Source organism: Dendropsophus ebraccatus, chromosome 12 (genome assembly GCF_027789765.1).
Source record: "Dendropsophus ebraccatus isolate aDenEbr1 chromosome 12, aDenEbr1.pat, whole genome shotgun sequence".
Classification (NCBI taxonomy): Eukaryota; Metazoa; Chordata; class Amphibia; order Anura; family Hylidae; genus Dendropsophus; species Dendropsophus ebraccatus.
The window spans coordinates 31761065-31786234 of NC_091465.1; the positions used below are offsets into that span (position 1 = coordinate 31761065).

The window sequence follows — 25170 nt, forward strand, 5'->3', positions numbered from 1 at the left end:
CCTACAGAACACAGTGTGTGACTTCTGGTCCATGGTCTATCAGGAGAACACTCATGTTATTGTTATGACTACCAAAGAAATGGAGCGCTCAAGGGTAAGCTGTGTGGCTCAGGCTGGTATTGCTGGTCAGTGCAGTGTTGTTGGGTCCCTTTATATTATCTTCCAGCAGTTCTCTGTCATTCATAGTACTATTCTGAAACCCCCTACCAAAACCATCCTTTCATAGTGTAAACAATATTGGTTTAGGGTCTATTCACACCTGCGTTGTGGCTTCCACTCGTAACAGGGAAACCGCATTCCTATACCTTCCACTGAAAGGGTTGTGCCACCATGTACACCCATTGGTGGTCTTCATCCTTACTTCCCAGGACGATTGTTTCCCTGAATCGGCTCCTCTGGGATCCCCCTTCTCCCACCACCTCCCTTACACATAGGAGTTAGTACTCTATGTGAATTATCTGTGTGCACACAAATATAAGCTATTCCTATTAGTAGTATGGAAATGGTGGGAGAAGGACCCTCCCTTCAGTAGTATGGGGGCAATTGCACATATTGGGGGAGATTTATCAAACATGGTGTAAAGTGAAACTGGCTCAGTTGCCCCTAGCAACCAATCAGATTCCACCTTTCATTCATCACAAACTCTTTGGAAAATGAAAAGTGGAATCTGTTGCTAGGGGCAACTGAGCCAGTTTCACTTTTCACCATGTTTGATAAATCTCACCACCATTAGCTTCCTGGCTTGGATATAATAAGTTCTGAGGCCGCACTTCACATGTCTTAATGTGCGTGTTCTAATCCGCACTTCTCTAACGTTACAGAAAAAATGTTTTCGGTATTGGCCTGACGAGAACTGTTCCAAGGACTATGGCTGCATCCGAGTCCTGAGCCTGGCCTTGCACGAAGAGAAGGATTATATCCTGCGGGAGTTGCAGATGTCACGCACAGACAGGGTAAGACGTCACCTACCACTCTGTCTTGTTCCTTTTTTTCTCTTTACCTGAGTAGCATCAAACATCTTTCTGTATTTAAAGGGAATGTGTTGTTACTGATTAGAGCCAGATATTAAAACAAAACATTTTTTTTTTCTCTAAATCAGTTTTTATTTTGTGATTTTGAATTTTTTTATTTGATTGTACTTTATTGATTTGGACTTTATTTATAGGGTCAGCCATCTTGTTTGAGCTGTTTTTTAAGAGCATTAAGAGATTCTTTACAGCAAGCCTCATGACACAAGTTCCAGATCCTATTCTCTGTACGGGCGATGTTTGTAGGCATGCTCTGTGACCTGTACAGGGGAAGGGGAGCTGCTATTGTCATCTAAATTTGCTGTAATCCTGTACAGATTTCCCCTTATGTCATACAAAACTTGTTCTGTATGTCATAAGGCAGCACATGTTGTTTTTTGTTTTTGTTTTGTTTTTGTACAGACAAATGGGTGAAAGAAAACACACACACTATATCTTTTATACATATGTGTATGTATGTATGTATGTGTATGTGTGTGTGTGTGTGTGTATATGTGTATATATATATATATATATATATATATATATATATATATATATATATATAATATATATATATATATAAATTTTTTTGTTTAAAAATATATTTAAAATTATTTTTTTTCATTTTTTTTAAGCTTAATGCTGGTAATACACTTTGTGTGTGTGTGTTTGATTACTCTGAGCTGTTAAATGTATTCAGTGACCTGCTAAAGTAGTAACAATCTAATGAAAGAAGAAAAAAAAAATCGTGGCGGCATGTATATTAGTCCCCTTTTTTCCCTACAATCCATTTTTGGCAACCCTGAGATGCACACATGTATCCCTGAATGTCCGGATTCTCAGTCAGGATTGAATGTTACTTTCTCCTCTTTTTGTGCTTTTCTGAAATATTTGCACATAATGACTAGTTATACATTCGGTGTTGTGACACTTCCGTCTAGATCCGCAGCCTTCTCTGGATCATGCAATGTGACAGTTTCTCTGTAGCGGCGCTCACCCATATGTAATTGGGTAATAAACACATCTCTGTCCGCTTCTCATCAGCGTACCGGCTGTCAGGCGGATCAGAGGGCTCGCAACCTGCTGCCGACATTACATCTCACAGACAGTTCTGTAATTATGGGCCCTGGAGAATGGAGGGTGCCAGGGAGGCTCCATTACAGGCTATAGTCAGAGGTTCTGTATTAACCCTTGTGTAGCTGTCCCCGGGGATGCAACTGCAGTCTCTTAAAGAGGAAAAGGAGTTGACAGGTGGCGTCCATTTACCAGAAGTGCTCTGTACGTCTTATACCCTTTATTTGCATATTAGATGTGCATATTGAATGCTAAACCATCAGTTCCTCTCAACAAACATGGCATCTAAAACTAGGCCTAGTGACATAAGTGCTTAGTACTAACACTCTCTCTACTATCCTAGGAAGAATCTTCAAGGCGCATTTGGCACTACCAGTACCTGAGTTGGCCAGACCACGGGGTCCCGAATGAACCAGGGGGTGTTCTAAGCTTTCTAGAAGAAATTAATGCTGCACAACAAAGTATTCCAGGCTCCGGGCCCATAGTGGTGCACTGCAGGTATGGGGGTTATTGTGTAGTGACATGTTACATTGTCTTGTGCTGTAATCTTATATTAAAGTTTTTTGTGTTTTTTTCCTCTTAGTGCTGGAATCGGTCGTACTGGCACCATCATAGTTATTGATATTCTGGTCGACATTATAAACAGACAAGGTAGCTGTAAGTTTATATGTGTGTGTGTGTGATTATTATATTTTTTTTTAACAAAATTATATATATATATATATATATAATATATATACATATTTTACCTTCACCCTTCCTATTCAGTTGTCATACCAGTTAACGTTAGCCACACACAATGGGGGACATTTATCAAACGTGGTGTACAGTGAAACTGTCTCAGTTGCCCCTAGCAACCAATCAGATTCCACCTTGAATTTTCCAAAGAGTCTGTGGGGAATGTAAAGTGGAATCTGATTGGTTGCTAGGGGCAACAAGTCTCCCCCAATGAAAGGGAGCCCATTATTACTTTCATACTGCTCATACCAAAAGTCATTTGGGTGATCCCCAATAGCTGCTGTCTGCCCTGCCCGCCTGGACTGATAGATTTATCTATATCCAAACATAGGTTGACAGATTCCCCTTGAAGGGTTTTTTCATATGTATTGTTAGATCATATGGACATCATTGCGTATGGCCCCCCCTCTGTAAGCCGATCCCACTACAATGATGCTTTCATGCATTACATGGATGACTATTCATTTAAATGTCTAACATGTAATACCATACTTATCCTGTAGTGGGAACTACTGCATAGCCTGATGTGGCAAGTTTCCACTTTGATACCAAAATGGGTTGTCTTCATGGGGCAGAAGGAATCTTGGCAGTATCCTAAATGGACCCTATCACTTTAACCCCTTAGCGACCCATGACGTATCTGATACGTCATGGTGCCGCTCGGGGTGTTCAGAAAGGGGTCCCGCCGGGACCCCGCTCTGAACGGCGCTGATCCCGGCTGACACGTGCAGCCGGCCAGTGCCTCTATTAGCCGGCGCGGGTCCCGTTGCCGCGCCGGCTAATTAAGCCTCTAAGTGCAGCTTTCAAACCTGACAGCTGCACGTAGATGCTGTGCTCTCCGTGTCCCTGGTGTCTAGTGGGACGGATGCGATGCGATCGCGGGGGGGAGATCCGTTCTTCTGCCCGTGCCGGGCCTCAGCGTCGGAATGACGCTGATCCCGGCTCGGCAATAGATTGCTATGGCCTGCAGCAGGCCATAGCAATCTATGACCGATCTGATCGATCTTTGCTGTGTATATACACAGCATTGATCTCTATGAGAGATCAGTGCTATGTATATACAAGCCCCCCAGGGGGACTTCTAGTTAAAGTAAAAAAAAAGTAAAAAAGTGTTTTTATTAATAAGAAATCCCCTCCCCTAATAAGTCCAAATCACCCCCCTTTTCCCATTTTATAAATATAAATTAATAAATAAATAAACATATTTAGTATCGCTGTGCGCGTAATCGCCCGAACTATTAATTAATCACATTACTGATCTCGCACGGTAAGCGGCGTCAGCGCAAAAAAATTCCAAAGTGCAAAATTGCGCATTTTTGGTAGCATCAAATCCAGAAAAAATGTAATAAAAAACGATCAAAAAGTCGTATATGCGCAATCAAGGTACCGATAGAAAGAACGCATCATGGCGCAAAAAATGACACCTCGCACAGCCCCATAGACCAAAGGATAAAAGCGCTATAAGCCTGGGAATGGAGCGATTTTAAGGAACGTATATTTGTTAACAATGGTTTGAATTTTTTACAGGCCATCCGATACAATATAAGTTATACATGTTATATATCATAGTAATCGTAACGACTTGAGGAACATGCATAACAAGTCAGTTTTACCATAGGACGAACGGCGTAAATGCAAAACTCCCCGAAATCAAAACAAATTAGTTTTATTTTTTCAATTTGACAGCGCAGCATATGTTATGGAAAAATAATGCCTGTCATTGCAAAGTACAATTGGTTTCGCAAAAAATAAGCGCTCATATACGTCTCTAGGTGAAAAAATGCAAGCGCTGTTGACTTTTAAACTTAAAATGGAATAAGCAAAAGCGCAAAAACGAAAATTGGCTTTGACCTTAAGGGGTTAAAAAACTGGTGACATGTCCTACTGTAGTGGTGTCAGCCTCGTGGTCCTCCAGCTAAAGCTTTGACTGTTCAGGCATGATGGGAATTGTAGTTTTGCAACAGCTGGAGGCCGAAGGTTCCCCATCCTTGTCCTAGATGTAGCTCAAAAGTTTTGATCTGTCGAGTTGTGGGTGTTCAGGCTTCCATTGATCTTTATGTATATTTCATTGTTGGGTTTAGTAGAATGACGTTTATGTGTCCCTCATCTCCAGGTCTGGACTGTGACATTGACATCCCGAAGACCATCCAGATGGTGCGGCAGCAGCGCTCAGGGATGGTGCAGACAGAGGCGCAGTATAAATTCATCTACATGGCCGTACAGAAATATATCGAGACCAGGAAGAGGTTTCTAGAGGACGAGCAGGTGAGGGGATTTAATTTCCCTAAACTGCAGCACATCCAGTAATAAAGCAGGTTTATTTGTGGACTAGATAGAAGTAAACGGCCGCTAAGCCTGCTCCTTCACTCGGACAATGGGCTGCGGACTGAGATTAGGAAATATAATGAAGCTTTAGTTGGCGTTACCCTCGTATAGGAACAGCACCATTTACAGTGAAGAATACGTTTTATGTTCCCTTAGATGGGGAGTTAAGCTTCTGTCTATTGGAAATGGTCATTCTACACCGTCCATACTGACACTCACCATTATGAGACCTTAGAGCTGCCATATAAATATGCTCTAATGGTGAAAAGGCAATTCAAGTCCTCTAGACTTCTGAGTTACAGCCTAATATATTCTCTGTAGTGAGGAGAAGCTCTTGCATAGACATTACACACAGCTGGATGCCTGCAATCTCTCACTGTAAGGAAATGTAACCATACAAGCCTACAGTGTATTGGGCACAACCCTGTTCTCTCAAAAGAAAAGCCTAACTACCTCCAGTGATATTGGTGCATAGTGCCACCTTGTGGGGGACAGGAGTAGGTGCAAGTGTGGAGAAAGTTGTGCACGCCTGCAAGAGTTAGTGTTAATAAATATGCAGACTTCTAAATAAACCTATATACACACACAGATAGATAGATAGACAGATAGAATGTGTGTGTGTTATGTATAAATTATATTTATAAATGTGTGTGTGTGGGACATGGGTATTGAGGAGTTAAGTTTATTTCTTGGCTGCTACGGATTTTATGGACTTTATATATATATATATTAATAATAATTATAATGCAATTATGGAATTTATATATTATATCACTAGGTTTCATGTATAGATTTTTTTTTTGTCTGTGTACAGAGGGGCAGGACACAGGAGCGGGAATATAGCAACATTCATTACCCACTTGGGGACAAGTTAAAAGCCAAAGCACCTTTAGTGGCAGCACCTACCCAACCTAGGTAAGCATGGGCATTGAAACCATTAGCAGTAAGTGGATCTGTTGTGGATCTGACTACATATAGCTGCTGCTGTGCTATGTATTTTATTGTTGATCTGTGGATGTGTGCATGTGAATTACCCAGCAGCCCGCGAGATCTCTGCAGAGAGTCCAACGCTGCTTAGTTTTTGTAGTATGTGGAGTTGAGTGGAATTTGTGCCCAACTCCACAAAAAAAAACTATAGAGAAAGCTGTAAGGATGAAGCAGAAACTTTAAAGACTTCACCCGCTTCTCCACAGAGAACAATTTCCTCCGCAGCCAGACGTCAGCATTACCTTAACTCACTCCCTAAGTGACGCAGAGAAATTCACTCTTCACCGTTACCATAAACCGCCCATTGATTTTCAATTTTTCAGTAAATTGCAGCAAGTAAAGCGAAGTAAATTCCAGCATTAGGAGCTTTCTGATAACAAATCACTTTAAGGACCCCCCTCCCCCTATGACGTAAGCCTGCAGAACACTTTGCTTTTTTTTAAAAATTTATCTTCATGCTTTTGGTCTAGACGGTTGATATGGTGTAAGCTTATTTTGCTTGGTTTGTGGGTTAAGAATCCTGTGTTTGGCTCTAAATTAAAGGGATTTCTTGTTATATAAGGTTATTCAAGAATCATGGTATTCATAACTGAGAAGAAATAACACAAATTTTCCGAGTGATTTCCATCAGTGACACGGCAGATGTCTAGGTGATGGATTCAGTTCTGGTGATGTAATGTCTCAGATCATTCAGATAATGCGGCTTGGGTTGGATCTTACCATTATGGAGGTGATTAGTTTATTTCCGGCAACCATTTGAATGTTAACCGATACCTAAAAACGTTGGATAGGCCATGCCTGAAGCAATGCAATGATTGCCCAATGTTGCGCTGACCTCTGTGATCACAAGATCCAACAGCTTATGACTTCTTTCTGTGGAGCTACATCAAGGACACTGAACAGTATTATCCATATCCCTGAAGTCCATATGGGATGATATGCTGGGATGCCTCTGGAAAGAACTGAACTACCACCTAGACATCTGCCGTCTTATTAATGTAAGTTACCTTAAAGTGTAACTGTCATTTAAAAGTGATTTTTAGAAATTCTGTAATAGGTTTTATTCAACAATATAGTTTTTCTCTGTAGTCAAGAAGCTGTTTTCCTACTCCACCCCTCACCCCTCACTTCACAAAAGAAAGATTTCTGTGTCCATTATGCTCTATGGAGGGAGGAGGGGTCGAGGGGGGGGGGGGTGAATGAGCACAGAGAGGAGAAAAGCAGGGCTGTACAAAACAACATCCTGCAATCTTCTCTCAGCAAGCTTTCACATAAGCACTGACTTTTCTGACCTATGAATCCAGCGTTTTATGTGCCCACACAGTCTCCAAATGGTACAGCTGCTTGTCTCCTATTCCTCTTCACTCATCCCCTCGATTCCTCCATAGGTTATAATGGACTCTGACAATCCATCTTCACTTTGCTCCTCTATAATGAAGACAGCTTTGCTTGTTAATGAGCAGATAAGAAGTGGGGGGGCGGGGGGGGGGGGGGGGGGGGCTGAAATACAGCGTTCTGACACAGGAAGAGGATTTTTTTTTTTTGCCTAATAAAACCTATTACAAAGTTTCTCAAAATAGCTTGTAGTATTGATTTCTGCCAAAAAAATGTAATTGACAGTTACACTTTAAACATTTGTACCCTTCACCTACTGTCACCTCGCAGGCAGGGTCCTCTGTCCACACAAATATAAGCTTTTCCTATTAGTAGTATGGAAATGGTGGGAGAAGGACCCTCCCTTCAGTAGTATGGGGCAATTGCACATATCGGGGGAGATTTATCAAACATGGTGTAAAGTGAAACTGGCTCAGTTGCCCCTAGCAACCAATCAGATTCCACTTTTCATTCCTCACAGACTCTAGAAAATTAAAGGTGGAATCTGATTGGTTGCCGGGGGCAACTGAGCCAGTTTCACTTTACACCATGTTTGATAAATCTCCCCCTGTATGTGTTAATCGTGTTAACCCTTTATCATTTGTATTGCGCTCTGGAATCAAGTGCGCTTTAAAAATAGCAATGTGTGTAGATTGATACCTTTTTAGTTATCGACTATAGTTTTGCACAATCCTTTCTAAATCGCCCTGTAATTTATTAGGCAGTGTGGAACTATTGGAGATGGACCCTAACTAAAGAAGTACTGCTACCAATATAACTACTACTACTGCTATTGACTTATTCATCCACAACATTTAGAAGCTTTAGATACAGTGTGTAATTTTTTTTCCCTATTTCTTACACCAGTGATTACCAACCTGTGGCTCTCCAGCTGTCAAACAACAAGTCCCAGCATGGACTGACCAGCTGTCAGGATATAATGGGAGTTGTAGTTTTGTAGTGAGAGAGCCTCAGGTAGGGGATCACTGCCTTACACTGGATATAAACTAGGTCTAATATAAGCTGTTTTTTTTTTGTTTTTGTTTTTTTGTATTTTTACGTTTGCAGAGTGAGCGATGATTCCACTTGTGTCTATGAGAATCTGAATATTAGGAGCACAAACAAATCAAGTACCAGTAATGCTGGCAGATAATCCATGGCCTTTCCAGATGCACTGATACTACATGAGTAAGAACCTCTTCTATATACGGTTATGTGGATTCTGGATAGTATTGTCTGAAGTTGTTAAAGAATATTGGACCAAATACAAAATAATCATCTCTTTTCTCTGTCTTATATGCCTCATAGTGTTTTTTTATCACAATTTTGAATATCTGTAGGTCTCAAGTTCCACCAGTAGATGGTGTAGTAACATAGATCTTTTTTTTTTCTATAACGGCACACCATGTGGCTAGGCATGGTATTGCAAGAAAAATTTATTAATAATTCTAAAGTGTATGTGTACCTTTCTGTGTGTTTTTTTTTTTTTTTTTTTTTAATCTTCTGACCTATCATAACATTGCATCTGTGGTGGTTGTGGTAGTTCAAAGGGGCAATTGTGCTTTGCAGATGAGCACTTCATTGTGTTACATTAAGTTGAGGGCACAGTCATATGCCTGTATGAAAACTCAGGAGACAGGTGTGCACGCACGGTTTCCTTGAAATTTGAATCACATTTTAAAATGTATGGAGAGCTTAAAGGTGTATCCTCATCTTATACATTGATGGCATGTCACATTTGGAATCCTATTTGGAACCGTGGTTGGAAAAATCTGGAAAATTAAGGATTTAACACTTCCCTCCTTTTACTGTTCTCCCTGGCGGCCCAGCAACCCGCACAGATTATATGATGGTGGCATTTCCTAGCTTATATGCTTTTCCTATATAAAATGGGAAGCCACTTTAAGCCTTAATTATCAGCCTTTTATTCTAAATCATGGGTCTCCAAACTGCCGCCCTCCAGCTGTTGCAATACTACATATCCCATCATGCCCGGGCAGCCAAATCCAAAGCTTTAGCTGTCCAGGCATGATGGGAATTGTGGTTTTGCAACAGCTGCAGGGCCGCAGATTGGAGACCCATGTTCTATATTCTCACCTGCATGGACCATTTAATGGTGGGCTGTATGACTTCTCTTGCAGGACAGCACTTTTTGTCTCCATTTCCCTGGCCATGGCTGTCTGGAGTTGTCCCCAGTTCTGCAGCTTACCCCTGCCTAGCCCCTGCGCCAGCTCCAGATGGAGGAACACAAGTGGAAGAGAGACGTGAGCAAACTGCACTTGTGAGGGAGAGCACATCCACAGTAACTTATTATGAAAGAACTTTTTTTTTTTTTTTTTTCTTTTTGCCTCAGTGTTTTTGGCGAAGTATTTATTGAAGTGCCTATGAGAAGCCACTGAGTTTTAGATATTATTTTTATTTGTCCATTCTTTGTTTTACTCTTTGTTTTGTAAAAATGTGTAATAAATATGCTGGTCCTAAGAACAAAAATGGCTCCGCTTGCCTCCTACCATATGAGTATATGAGTGGGTGGGAGAGATCTCTTTTAATGGAACTACCTGCTAATCCAGAATCTTACAAGACTAAAAACAGTAAGTGGAGAGAATAGAACAAAATAAGTCTTGATATGTTTGTCTGATAATCAGGATTATGAACTAATTTATGCAAGCCGCCATTTCTCTGTCCATGCCATCTACTCCCACTAAAGGATCAGAAGATTCTCTGGGTCCGTTTCTTCACATCCTGACACCTTTTAGCAGTTCAGCAAAGTGGAGTCTGGATCATATAGAGCAAATCAGGATCATCTAATAGATCCTCGGGAAGTTCTGGGGTGTGTATTGGGGTGTACATGGAGGGCCCAATAGCAAAGTTCAAAATGGAGTAATTTTGGTTAGGGTTAAAGTCATGAAACTATGCTACCATGTGCAAGTGCTACATAGGGTGGGGACAATTCTACTTAAGCAGCCCCTTACACTTGTCTGGGGCTAACATCTCCAGATTCCATCATTGGATGCACCAAAAATGTACCAGAGATTTGTAACTTACTTCTATTAAAAGAATCTCAAGTCTTCCAGTACTTATCCGATGCTGGATGTCCTGCAGGAAGTGGTGTATTATTTTCAGTCTGGAGGGCAGGAGAGGTTTTCTATGGGGATTTGCTCCTGCTCTGGACAGTTCCTGACATGGACAGAGGTGGCAGCAGAGAGCATTGTGAGAGTCCTGGAAGACTTTTTTTAATAGAAGTAAATTACAAATCCCTGGCACTTGCTGGGAACAGTTGATTTAAAAGTTGTTGTCTTTTCTTAGTTTTTTTGTTTTGTTAACTACCCCTTTAAAGTGCCTTTTGGGGGATGATATATAGTAGTGAACAAAATACAGAGAATACCAGGATTGGGTCAATCATGGAGGCTAAAATGCTGAGTTTAGCCACATTTAACCATTTGCTAAATAATAGTAATAATTTATTATTATTTATTATTATTATTATTAATAATAATAATAATAATAATAATAATAATAATAATAATAATAATAATAATAATATTATTATTATTTCATTTTATAGTATATGTGGTGTACTCAGCTAGATGCTAAGTCCTCTGTTTTTCTCACAATTTGCTCTGAACATGAACATTTCCACCTTTCATTGAAGCAGTGTATACAAATACAGGTGGTATAAAATGATAAAAAACACACAGGAGTCCCTTAAAAAATCATCGGCTTCTGTAACAGCCAAGGGAACTAAAGAAGCTAAATGTTTGCTTAGTGTAGTTACCTCTATGAGAGACCAGCTACAGGCCATCAGTATCCTCCTCCACTCCAAGTCGGGTAAAAGAGGCGCAGGTCCAAGGGGTAACGGTGATATAAAATTATGCCAGTGACAAAATGCGTCAAGACTGGTCCGGTCTCTTTATCAAGTCTCTACAGGACATGGCAGTAAAGGTAAATAAGTAAATATTTACCTGCCTCTTAGTTGCTTTAATGCACTATATTGCCCTGGTGTCCCAACCTTGTGCAATAGATATCCTGGTGATGCTGTATAAGAGCACTCTGTGGAAATTTAAAGGGAATAAGAATAAGAACGTTAAAGGATCACCCAGATGAGCTTCAACAGGCCCCAGCCTTTTCTCCACATTGCATGGAGTAGTCGATGCTTGGAACAAACTTCCAGCAGATGTGGTTGGCGAATCTGCAATAACTGAATGTAAACACGCCTGGGATAAACCTATATCTATCCTAAGATAATAATAAGGCTTCATATTATGTACCTGAAAAAGCTAAAATATTTCTTGTAATTGCTTTTACTTTAAAAATAAAAATACAGAATTGGAAAAAAAATAAGAAGGGAAATACTAAAAGGGCAGACATATTTATTATATATAGCGAACTACTAATTTCCCACTTGTAATGGCTTATTTAAAAGGGTTGATTCAAATGTAGTAATCGTAGTGACTTGGGATTTCTTTTTTTTTCTTTTTTTTTTCTTTTTTTAAATCTTTTTCCATTTTATGACAATTATACTTATCCAACATAAATAAGTTACAATTACAGTAACAAAGTTTAAACAAGTAAACGTATTCAAAATTAAATACATAACAACTGCACATATAACATATGGGATTCCTACTACAGTGTTTAATTCTCCTACAGATCCACCACAGGAAGAATGAAGCAGTATGCTGTGCTTATTGATCTCAATTGGCTATTTATGTAATGCACGGGCATGTTGGGTCCCCCACTACGAAATTTTCTTAGTAGCTATGATTCCTCCTGATAACTTAAAGGTGTATTCCGGAGTATTTTTTTTCTTTCAAATCAACTGGTGAGAGAAAGTAATACAGATTTATAATTTACATCTTTTTAAAAATCTCATATATTCTAGTATTTATCAGCTGTTGTATGTTCTGCAGGAAGTAATATATTCTTTCTAGTCTGGCACAGTGCTCTCTGTTGCCACCTAGAGGTTTTTAATGAGGATTTGCTACTGCTCTGGACAGTTCCTGTCATGGACAGAGGTGGCAGCAGAGAGCGCTGTCATACTGGAAAGAATACACCGCTTCCTGCAGGACATACAGCAGCTGATAAGTACAGATTATTTTTTATTTTAAATAGAAGACATTTACAAATCTGTATAAAGGACACCAGTTGATTAAAAAAAAGGAGTACTCCTTTATGGTCTAATAAGGTATTAAAATTTAGTTTTGTAAACCAGACGAGTTTACAGGCATGAATTTCGATAGACGATACATAAAGTCTCATAGAATAGCCGCTTCCTCAACCGTTTTAGCCTCTTAGAGCTGTGACCTCTACTTTAGAGCCAGATATCCTTCATGTCGGTCCCTTAATGTGTTTGATAGCAGTAAATGCTTGTTTACAGGTCCATTATTTCTGATTCAGCATCACAGTGGAACCTGGCATTTTACGGACATAAAAATCCAATTCCTCTCTTTAATGGTTTCCTTCTACTCAACCGGTTAAATGGTTATTTGTAGCAGATAAAATCCGACATGTCCCCTCCTGCTCTATACCAACTCCGGACCCCAATCTTTATTTCCTAAATATATTGTAATCCAAACTCCGGCATTGGCGTCTGGGAAATGTAGCTTCACGGGATTAGTGTGAGGGATCCTGATGGTGGGAAGTGGCAAAGGCTAAGTAGGATTACTGCACGCTTATAAAAGGTTATTGGGCTGTAGAATAATTCTAATCCTTAATAGAGCCGGCCAACAGATTTATGGTATATTTTACAATACGGAGCAAAATAAAGTAAGATCCTTCTAAATAGCCTCACACCTGAGTCACAGCAAGTCCGTCATGGAGGTAGTGCATACATCTGCTTGTTTTATTATGTATTGTGCTTTGAATACGTAACAAAACTGTAAAATTCTTGAATTATTATTTTTTTGAACCAACTGAAAATGGTAGACCTTGTGGATGTACCATCAGGACAAGGCAAACAAGCTGTGATGTCGTACAACCCCAGTTAGTGCTCAAAAGCCAGAATTTTTATAATCCATAAATGTGTGATCATGCTATTTTGCTGGCATTAAAAGACAAAAAAAAACTTCCTTGGACAAAATAGAGGCAACTACCATAGTACTGTAGCTGCTGTCTCGGGATGGAGTTCCTTACAGGATCTTCTAGTGGATGGTAAATGTACAGTGCAAATTATTCTTGTGTCCCCTGATGATGCTTCAAATTGAGAAAACCGTTTACCAATGTCTTCAGGCTAGAAGAAACTTCATTACCCTTTTTTCACATGCAATTTGTTTCCATTGAGAATCGGGATTCCAGCTATAGTTTTCAACACTATTACATAAAAAAATACAGATATGGGCCTTTGAAACATTGCTTCCCATTGGGTTGCCCTTGTTTAAAACACAGGCTGAATCTTGTGGCACTGTTTGGAAGAACTTTTTTGACTTTTGTCCTCTGCCCGCTCGTTCTCATATTTTGGTCTGAACCCCCAGACCTGGACCGATCAAAAGTTTTGACACGTCAAAAGTTTTTCCAAACGACAGGTACACTTTAAATCATGGTGTTTATTCTGTGATGCGCTGTCCCCCGAGTGTTGCGCTTATTTCCAGAGGCCTCTGCTTACAACTGGGCTCTATTACACTGGGAGAGAACAGGTCGAATCGGGCCGATTATCGTTCCGTGTAATAAAAACAATAATCAGCCGATGAATCAATCATTGGCTGAGCGTTTCTTTAGGCCCAGACCTAAAATCATCGGCCGCTGACCACCCATTGCTACGTGTAATAGTGATGCACCGCCAATGATTGCGCCAATGATTACCCGCCCACACTCCCGGTCTTTTTTACTGCGCTCTGTATGCGCCCCAGCCAGTGATTGGCTGAGTGGCCTGTCAGCTCAGACAGGCTGCAGTGAAGCTGCAGCGCGCTGTGCTGGGACGCATACAGCGCAGAGAAGACCGGGAGCGTGGACGGGTGAAGTATTAACTGTTTGGGCAAAGGCCACTGGGATATCGCTAACAATGTCCGTGCAGCCCTTTCTGAACGATCCGGCCGTGTAATATGCTATGTGGAAGAGAGGATCTCTGTCATTGTTCTTAAACTCTGCTCTTGCTCAGGTGCCAGGGCGGACGCGGTTGTCACAAAGTATAGGAATTGGCATTGGCTCTTGCAAGGTATGGAAGCCTGTGTGGTACATTAGAGTGATTTCATGTACTGTATGCTCAGGTGATTCCCTTTAAGCAATCCAACCCCTAGAATATCAGGTCTACCAAGGTGGTTATCTAAATTTTTATCAACTTGGGAAGGTATTAGGAAAACCTGCATATACCACACATTGTCTTGTGCCTGAATTTCCTTCGAGTGCCACCTAAGTTACGTCAGAGGGGATTCTGTATGCTTTGCTCTTCCAGGCCTCTCTGATAAGCACCACTCCTCCTCCTCCCTTCTCAAAAGCTTTTATTACTTATTCTATGTTTTCCTGTTTGTTCCCTTGAAGCTTCTCTTCCTGTCCTAGATAGATTATTTTCATAACCTGTTTTGTTTCCTGGCTATTTATTTGGAATCCTTGAGATCTAAGTGATAGAACGTCGGCAGGAGACATCCTATATGTTGGTGTGGATGGAAGATTGATTTAGCTTTGACATCCACGTGTAGAAATGCATCAACCAGCTAAGAAATTAAATTAAAGGGAAAAAAAAAAAGGTGTATATAAGGTAAGAGTCAATAGTAATAATTTAGGTTGTTCCGTGGTGAATTCAGTATGTAATTTTTTATGAATTATGACAATAAAAGATTTAAAAGAAAAAAAAAGGCGGCTTCAACCGGGATTTCTCAATCGGTCATTTACTGCGGTTTTACCGAGGAATTGACTTGCATAATAACAGCTTTAGGAAAACCGTGGTTAGAAAAACAGTTTTTATAGGTTGTGTTTTGTATGTGTGGGTTTGTACATACGCTTTGTTCTATATCTCCTTCCCCTACATCCTTTTGGCCTTGAAAAAAACTTTGCAGCACGAATTACATAAAAGACTCATTTTGTAGAATCCAGATAAAATCACAACATGGGTGATAAAAGAAAAAAAAAATGTTCACGCTAGATGCATTTAGACTGTAAGGCCTTGATCACAGCAAGGCCTTTTACCACCCATGTAGTGATTTTATCTGTATTCTACAATAAAGATCAGTCTTTTATAGACTTTGTGCTGGAAAGTTTTTTTCCCGTTGCTGCCTGAAGGTCTCCAGGCTTATTTCCTATGCACATCATAGACAGGCATATCAGCCCCGGTTCGGAATATGGATCGGTGGCATGATTTTGGTCTGCAGCAGAATGACTTTCTTCACCATCCTTTGGTCCTCCCAGCTTTCTTATCCATTATGGTACTCTTATCCTTGCTTGATATCAAACAATGTGAGCATTTTTTTTGTATTGTATTTATTTATCAATTAAATAATTTGCATATTAAACATTGTAGAAACTTTTACACATATACAATAGACTTGGTCAAAAACATACCATTTCCTTTCTAAACACTGAAAAAATTTCCTCGCATGTGGGACCAAAAGGGTAATGTTTCTCCTTCCTATAATTCCCAGCATGAATGACCTTTAAGTCTCTTAGCAGTTTTATGATGCTTTTTCCAAGAAGCAACGTTACCCCTTTGATCCCTCAACAATAGGCCTGTCTGCAGCCAGTAAGCACCCTGCTCTGTACTGATGAGGGGCAATTACTCCGAAACAGCTGTCTCTAGATAGGTAAATTCTCTTTCTGAGGAGAGTGTGTCTGGCTCGGCTTATAAAATCCCCAGTCATGTCCTAAGTCTTCCTAAAGACTTAAAGGGAAATCTACCTCCAAATGGCAGCCTTAGCGAGCTGCTTTGTATATCATCCTCCTTCCTAACATGTATCATAAACTGGATCATGTGCTTCTATAAAGTAATACTGTATTTTTTGACTGGTGTTTGAAAGCACAACCCATGATTCTTGACGCCCCCACCCCTCCACAGTCACTTCTAGTGTTAGTGACCATGCTCAACCTTCATTTGAAGTGCAACCTTTATATCAACTCCCATAAGGATATCACAGTAAGGTCATGGTGAATTCTGTTTGTTCTTAACACGGTTGAATAAAGACGTGAACAAAGTGCTTTTGAAGGATGCGTGTACTACAGAAGACACGCACGTCACAGTGATTGTCGTTCACACCCATATCAGTCTTTACATGAGTGTAGTCCTGCTAGTGTCCCTCCCAGAAACCTTGTGTTACGAGTACAGAGGAGAGAGGCAGCTTGGTGGGTGTGGAGTCGGAGGTACAACGTAAGTTTCCTGTCTTTAAGATGCACTGAACTGGCCACAGAAGGATGCAGAACAAGATGATCACCATGAAGGCAATAAGTAAGAGTCTTTTCCAGTCACTGCACCCACAGCAAAATCTATAGATTCCATTCCGGGGTCTTGGTGGCGGTGGTTCTTCTTTTTTAGTCAGTCCAATGTCAACACAAATGCACGTGTCTGGTTGGCTGGAATCGGACTCCGGCTCCTGTTTATAACAAAGCTTTGTCCCCTCAATCCAAACAGTCTCTTCATGCTGTAAATGGGGAGGTAGGTTGGACAGCATCTCTTTGCTAGTTTGTAGTGCCGGCACCCCCTCCTGTGGGATTTGTGTGGGTTGCCTGCAAAAGGGGCACATGACTTTGTCACGTTGGCTTTCTGGTGGTAATGCGGCAACTAATCTGGCTACACACTCCAGACAGAAGGTGTGAGAACACTGTAGGACCTTTGGAGTCTTGAAAATGTTGTCGTAGCTGGTGAAACAGATGGAGCACTCCGGTCTGTTGTCCCCGGTTTCATCTGGCTCCATCTGAGTAGTCCAGACATCTGGAACAGTATCCATGATTGGACCTGTTAATGACAAAGAGGACTATGTAAAAAAAAAATGGGCATTGGTGCAATTTCTTATTCATCAATAAACTTGATAACATTTCACTAAAATCATCTCAATGTTTATCCTTAACTGTAAATCAATACATAAAATAATCCTTTGGGGTACTGCGGGAAAAAAAACCCCAAAAATTATATAGGGGGAGATTTATCAAACATGGCGTAAAGTGAAACTGGCTCAGTTGCCCCTAGCAACCAATCAGATTCCATTTTTCATTTTCTAAATAGTCTGTGAGGAATGAAAAGTGGAATCTGATTGGTTTGCTAGGGGCAACTGGGCCAGTTTCACTGTACACCATGTTTGATAAATCTCCCCCATAGTGTCACCAGAATTAGAAAAAGAGTCCCCCCCCCCTATATAACAGCTCCACTCTTGCCTATGGGCTGTATATGGTATTACAGCTCAGACTTGAATGGAGCTAGACTTTAGAGGGTTTATCCAGTGCTACAAAAACATGGCCACTTTTCCCCCTTTCTTGTCTCCAGATTGGGTGGGGTTTGAAACTCCATTCCATTGAAGTGAATGGAGCTAAATTGCAAACCACACCTGAAGTGAAGACAAGAGTGGGGCAAAAGTGGCCATGTTTTTGTAGCACTGGATAACCCCTTTAATATCAGACACAGCCATCAAATTCTCTTTAATCTATGTTAGGGCTATACAGCATTTCTTTGCTGCAACACATTGTGTGCCTGCACCCTGGCAACTAAAAGACAATTGGGTATCGTTGCACCCAGGTAGCCCTACCCTAAGCACCCATGTAACCTATATAGACCTACCAGTTTGTGCCGCTGTTTCTATCATGGTAATAGATGTAGTGATACCCTCCTGTGCCGATAGACACACTGTTCCAGCAGGTACTATCCGATTCATTTGCCTCATAGACATTGAATGTTTGCTTTATAAATGAGGGTTATTTCCTTCCTACTATAGATTTTTGGAAAATTTCTAACCCCATTTGTTGTTATGACCAACCCTTCATACTTTACAAGCCCAGGAGGCCAAATATAGCTGCTGGAGTGCAGTGTCATGATTGTTCGGGATATTACATCCAGGTATTTTCCCAGCAATGAGTTTCCTCCTTGAAGTGGAAATCATCCCCTTATTTTGCAATCACAACAAAGCGCACGTCTGGCTCTTATACAAGTATTAATAATATACTGTTCTGGTTTCCTTAAAGGAGAACTCCACTTTTGATTAATCTAGTGCTCTCTAAACTGGATGACAGTTTTAATAACTCTCCCCTGTTTGTACCGCTTTTTAAAGGGATTCTCCAAGCTAAAAAAAACATGCCTGCTGTCTTCTAGAAACAGCCCTGTTCGTCCTTAGTTTGGGTGTGGTCTTGCTTCTCAGTTCCATTGAACTGAATGGAGCTGAATTGTAATACCACAAGCAACCTGAGGACAGGGGTGGTGCTGTTTTTGCTTTTTCTAATCTTGAATAACCCCTTTTAATTGCTTTTTTTCATGGATTTCTCATACTATTAGTGTTCTGCTTTCCTGAGAGCAGGGCATTGTGGGATCTCTGGTAACATAACTAGGACACGTGATGGCAATCTTGATGTGTACAAGATGAATCTGCATCATTTGGTTGAACAGGAATAATATGTATCATTGATACTTTGTAGTTTATATAGTAAATGTATTGTTACGGCTTTGGTTGTGTTATCCCCTCTTACATCCGCAGTAATTATTATGTGCTGTTTATATGGGCTATAAAACAGATCGGGAGTCTCCCGGCTGGATATCCAACGTGTTCCGAGTAAGCCGTGTTTATAGCGTTTGTCACTTTTAATCAGTGTTTTTGTTTTAGCCGCTGCCTGGAGGTGAGATACAGATTACTGGGATGAATGGTAACAAATAATATTAGTATCTGGTTTATTACCCAGCACTGGACCTGCATAGGGCAATAGCCAGGGGGGGTGCTGTGCCCTGTCACATGAGAGCCTATTCTGGATTATGTATATTGCTTCCAATAGGGAGGGCCAATGCATGATGGTGAAAGCAAAGGCTGCACAAGACTATACAGTGATCATCCATGAGGCCTTGTAATGGACTGCCAATTGTTTCCAGCAGGGATGGGGAACCTGTAGTCCTCCAGCTCTTCTAAAACTACAATTCCCATTGTGCCTGGACTGCATGGTGGGAATTGTAGTTTGACAACAATTGAGAGCTCTCATGGATACAGGCCTCCAATTGGTTAATATAGGAAGCATGGGATTGGTGGATTGTCAGCTTATAGGATGTGGGTTACTAGGGTAGAGTGTCATAGGGGATCGCTCAGACGTCTTTTGATAGGGGGAAACCTAGAAGAAGGAGGGGTTAGGAGTCAATATAAGGGGTTACCCACAGGCTAACTGGGTCAGTTTGCCTGAAGTAACCCAGAAGTTACCAGAAGAAGAATAGCTGCGGCCAGCCCGGCCACCCTAATGTTGGCCTTTCTCTTATGATGCTTTTACCTTGGTGCATTTGGGGTAAAGCCGTTCTTCAAAGAAAGGGGCTATCATTACATTCTGACTGGTTCATGTTATATGAGGTCTGGGCTAGAGGAGCTAGACCTGTCTGTGGTTTGTAATTTTTCTGAAATATATTAGTTATTTACGTTTTTTTAATTAATAAATTTAGCCCAGAGCCTAAGTCCACATGGTTTCTTTGTGTATGTATGTATGTATGTAGTTTGTTAAATTGGGTATGATCTATCCCTTCATGCATTCTGAGCGGAGAGGAGGGTTCCCTGAATGTAAATCCTCGAATGATATCATACCCACTAACTGTGCTGTGTGACATATGGAATAAGTGGAGTTCATTGTGCCCAATCCCTGCAGTAGTTGCGTCACCTTCTTTGTTATAGGCACAAGGAGCGGTGCAGTATCTGCTGTACAATCAATACAGAAAGTCCCAGATTCTAGAACACTCTATAGTCATGATGCGTATAACCCACATTACTATGGAACAGGACCTGCCTGGATAATAATAGCATCTACCAATAATAAATCTTCCCTGTCAGTTGGAACAACAGGCCTCTGTTCCTTCCAGTTACTGGGAAACCATGGCCGAACCTATGCAAAAACAGCCAACCAATAATACGGAAGCACGGAGCTTGTTAACTTGGCATCACATGGCTAGGTAGGCACATTGCTTGGGCATGTTACGTTGGCATAACTCTACCATGACTGTACAATGAGTCTTTTGGCAGCATGACGTAGCTGTCCTATTAATGTGGAGAGTTTCTTACATAAGAGTTAATTGGATTCCTAGGTAATGGTATGCGGATAAGCGTCTCTGTGTCAGCGCAGTCAGGTGATCCCACATGTTTGGGTATGCGCTCAGCATCTCTCAACGCAACCTCATCACCATGGGCAGGCGGAGAAGAGCATACTGCAGGTCCAGACACTGACATCACCATCTGCTGACAAAGGGGCATTTATGTCCCCAGGAAAACATAATGCATGCTCTTGTTCCTTGCCTTCATAGCAATGAACTGAGCCCTGAGGGTCCGGCACCGTGACACCCACAATAGGATAGGAATGGAAAATAGTATGGAATGGGAACAATGTTGGAGCAGAGGTGTAACTATAGGTGGTGCACCCATATCTAGCGTTTTAATATCTATCTATCTTGCGTCATTCCATTCAATCTATCCATCCATCCATCCCAATGACTTTTGTAATGCCCCAGTCTCGCCAGCAGAGGGCGCCTACACCATTGCGGCTTGGCTTTGCTCTTTCTGCAGACTTTTTATAATGTTATACATCCCCGATTCATATATACCGGTTTCTCTCATAATAAAATAAAATTTTATGGCCCTTACAAAGAAATGATTAGTTCATTTTTATCCTCTGACTCCGGGACCCCAGTAGTGGATAACACTCTGGTTATCTATATCTGTGTATTTAAGTGCCCTGTAAATATCTAACATTTTAGATGTTAAGTCCTAGGCTTGAGATACCGGGACGTTACTTTGTGTTTATTGACCCTTATTACTTGTGAGATCGCCCTGGTAATGGGTAAATATAATTAAATGGTGTATTTTATGTGCCAGGTGTAATGTGTATTTTCTAATGAATGTATATATTAGAGCGGGATGGGATTTAATAGACATATATGAGGTTGGTGAATAGAGGGGTGAAATACATGTATTGATTGTGGCATAGACCGCCCATACGTGCCCTGAATGCCAGGAGGAAGCCGCTCTGCCTTGGATGTGATACAGGGCTGGGGATGTGGACAGGTTCCTTGCCCAGCTGTGCTGTGGTCACTATGTATTGGGTCTGACTCTTATATGTATACAGTAGGTAGCTGATTACTATTAGTAATTGGTAACCAATAAATGGGCTTGCTTTTCTTGCAAATAGGGTCATAAACCAGCAGAAAGCTGCCAGTTCTGCATTGGGATACTGGAAGATTTCTCGTCTAAACTGGTTTTAAAGTATTCGTTCAGCACTCACAATAGCCGATGGGAGCTGATAGGATGTGCATGTATGTCAAGTTTCTTTTTTTTTTTTTTTTTTTTTTTTTTTTTTTTAAAGGTAGGACATGGTTTTAGTGATGGATGGTTAGAGAGTTAACTCTTTGAGGGAAGGCCTCAGGAAATGAGTTGAGACATGAAAGTTGCATACAGTACTGACCCCTTCTCAGTTTCAGGTACTCTATAAATGGGGATCTTTGCTTTTCATCCCATTGCAGTAAATAGAAGATTCAGATTTTTTGATTCCAAAATGAAAGATAAAAAAGGTGTATGTGACACCAGGCCAGTTATCAGACAGACTTTTCTAGGCATGAAATTGTTAGAGATTTTTTTTTTTTAATTGAAAAAGAAAAAACAAAACAGTAAGTGAACCCATTGTTAAGGTAATTGCTTTCTTGACTATGTAAACACCATCTAGATCAATCTAGCCCTGACCTTCCCTTTTCCAAGCACTGGTCATAGACACTATATGAGAGATACTACGTGACCAGTTCAGCCTGACTATGACAGCCGCTCTGCTCTCAGTCACCCCTTACCACAGTTCAGTTCACCATTGAGCCATAATGATCCTTGTGTATATAAAATATGGCAGCATTCTTCAAGAAACAGCACCACCCTAGTATTTTAGTTCAGTTAAAGTGAATGAAGCAAAGTCCTAATGCTACACAGCCTAAGGACAAGTGTGGCACTGTTTTTGGAAGAAATCGGCCATGTTTTGTTTTTTTTTCAGTCCTGAATAAACTTTTTATAAGTATTCTCAAAGTTGAGGTTTTGTCCCTGAGGAAAAAACTTGAGGCCTTGAGGTCAGATGTGTATTTCCAAGCTCCTGAGTCCCGGCGTATCTCCTCAGTAGAGATGAAGCTACAGTAAGTTTGGCAGTTGGATCCTGCTATTTGGAGAAGATGGATGCAGCCCCATGTTCTCCAGACGGCGGGATTCAAATGCCAAGTGTTCACCGGAACTTACTGTAAGTTCGCTTATCTCTACCCCTCACCCACCCGATATCATATACAATAGTATCCTCCTGGATATGCCCGTCTGTGGCTGATGGTATACATACAAGTTTATTAAAAAGCTGAATCAGTGGAGCATCCCATAGATACACAGAGGGCACTGACTTCCGGTCTACACCAAGAAGTTGTAAATGCAGATAGTCAGTGACCAGGTCACATGGGCCATAACAGGCCGGCCTACAGAAGCCTAGGCAGCAAAAAAAATTACAGAAGAAACAGAGTACGCCTTCAGCTTTACAGTATATGGTAGCTGCATCATTGTGTTGCACATTATAGATCTTCCCATTAAAGACTACCTGTCATCAAAAATTAACTTTGACATGTCAGTTATGTCAAAAGTCATTGATCGCAGTGGGTCTTACTGCGGAGATCCTCTGTGATGTGGAGATATAGCCAGGGAGATGGCACGGCAATGGAGCAATCCACTCACTGGCTGTATTCAGACAATGTAAATCTATAAGACTCTCCCTAACTATATCTCCTGATCACAGTGGGTCTCAGAAAGGAGACCCGCTGTGATCAATAACTCTTATGACATGTCAAAAGTTATTTTTCAGGTACTTAAGTAAATTTGGGCTGCTCCAGTAATACACTCAGCTTGATGTACAACCTAATAGTGATCTCAGCGTGTTGTCCATCTAACAGTATAAAGCACATTCCTAGAGAACCAAAACAAGGCAGCACCACACCTCAGATAAAACTTCACACACCCCACAAATAAACGACATGCTTTGTGCTAAACAGGATCAGTAGAACATGACCACAGGGCAAGAGGCGAGTGCTGCTCCATACAAAGCAATCTCCACAAGTATCAACTAGAAAAGTGCATAAACTGCCATGGAGAACTCGTTCTCGAGTGGAAGAATGACTAAGAAGGACATAAATCTGCATCTTATTCACTGTACACCATCACCTCTGAAGAGCCAACCCCATCATTCCTTGGTTATGAAGACAACATTCATCTCATGACAACATAATACTCCATGTACTCCAGTGCAGGCATGTGGATTCCACCAAGCAATACTCATACTGTACATCATAGATCATCTGACTCGTAGCAGATCATGGACCAAAACTTAGGAGACCTCCCTCCAGGACCTTTTCATTCCAACTACGCCCACTTTAAAGAGGTTATCCAGAATTTTTTGTTAAAAAAAAACAAAACTGCTTTTATCCAGAAACAGCGCCCCGCTTGTTCTCAGTTTTTGTGCAGTATTGCAGTTCAGTTCTTTTTGAATGGAGCCAAGGTGTACAACCTGAAGACAGGTGTGGCACATTCTGTTAGTAGAACGCAGCTATGTTTTTCTAATCCTGGATAACTCTTTAAAAGAATATGGTAAGGAACTGCATTAAGAGTAATTATCAGAAACTGCACACATTATACAACAGGCTGCAGGATATATATATAGGGGGATTGCAATGTAAGCAATTGCTTGATATGTTTGATGTTCCATTCTCATCAGACGTAAAGCTTTCCTGTAAATCATATTACTTTGTTATGTTACTGTTTATAAGTATTTTATTCTATGCGTATCACTCCACAGTAGCTAATTGTTTGACAATTTGAGCACAATATTTTATAAATTAAAAAAAAAATATATATATATATATCTATATATATATAGTTAAAATCAAGAAAAAGTATAAAAAAAGATACATAATAGTATTTATATCTCTCTCTCTCTCTCTCTCTCTCTCTCTCTCTCTCTATTATATATATATATATATATATATATATATATATATATATATATATATATATATATATATTTTACCAGCATATCTAACACTTTCTGATAGGATTTGCACCCAATGACAAGCTCAGCCCAGCTACTTTTTCATAACTTTCTCATGAACTTACCAGAAGTTTTCTCCAGTTGTGTAAGTAATTTCTATCCCTGCGGTTGGATGGCTGCACTGGCTGGAGGCTTGGGATCCTCTCTCTCGCCTCCCTCCCAGTTATCCTGCCAGGTTGTACAGTAGTAGACTGGTTACTCCTCTGCTGTCAGGTGCTTATGTAGCTTCAATGAGCTAGGTGAGTCAGGGAGGGTGTTCCCCTTATACCTCTCGCACTGGCTGGAATCTCGGGCAGGATTGTTAAGAAGCTGCACTTGCTTATTGGACGAGAGCGGCTGTTTGTGTTCTTCTCTATGTTAATCAGTTCTTAAGGAGCAGCCCAATACTTAGAATGAAGGTGGTGGTGATGGTTGTTCTTCACATTACAGGTGTTAGGTGGACATATTTGCATTTTATTAAAGTTGTTTTAGTCGG

General features: G+C 40.7%; 2 protein-coding genes across 3 annotated transcripts in view; one reads left to right on the forward strand and one right to left on the reverse strand.

The window, feature by feature from the left end:
• Positions 1–9985, forward strand: part of LOC138770164 (tyrosine-protein phosphatase non-receptor type 11-like) — a 96712-nt gene extending 86727 nt beyond the window's left edge. Inside the window, exons 9-16 of one of the 2 annotated variants that reach the window (XM_069949137.1) lie at positions 1–94; positions 822–953; positions 2428–2582; positions 2668–2741; positions 4936–5087; positions 5962–6062; positions 8577–8696; positions 9650–9985. The exon at positions 1–94 is cut by the window's left edge and continues 62 nt beyond it. In XM_069949137.1, coding sequence (XP_069805238.1) covers positions 1–94; positions 822–953; positions 2428–2582; positions 2668–2741; positions 4936–5087; positions 5962–6062; positions 8577–8661 — 793 coding nt within the window. In that variant the 3' untranslated portion in view covers positions 8662–8696; positions 9650–9985. The remainder of the gene's footprint in view (positions 95–821; positions 954–2427; positions 2583–2667; positions 2742–4935; positions 5088–5961; positions 6063–8576; positions 8697–9649) is intronic. The other variant, XM_069949138.1, reaches the window with a different exon arrangement.
• A 5915-nt stretch (positions 9986–15900) lies between these two features.
• Positions 15901–24924, reverse strand: RNF223 (ring finger protein 223). The gene is made up of 2 exons (XM_069947594.1): positions 24761–24924; positions 15901–17382 (listed from the first exon to the last, which is right to left on the reverse strand). Exon 2 carries the CDS (start codon positions 17372–17374, stop codon positions 16718–16720), a length of 657 nt encoding a protein of 218 aa, XP_069803695.1. The 5' UTR covers positions 17375–17382; positions 24761–24924; the 3' UTR covers positions 15901–16717.
• Positions 24925–25170: the final 246 nt, after the last annotated feature.

Bases quoted from the DNA above. Each gene is read 5' to 3' on its own strand.
- RNF223 (XM_069947594.1), bottom strand. From the start codon at position 17,374: ATGGATACTGTTCCAGATGTCTGGACTACTCAGATGGAGCCAGATGAA.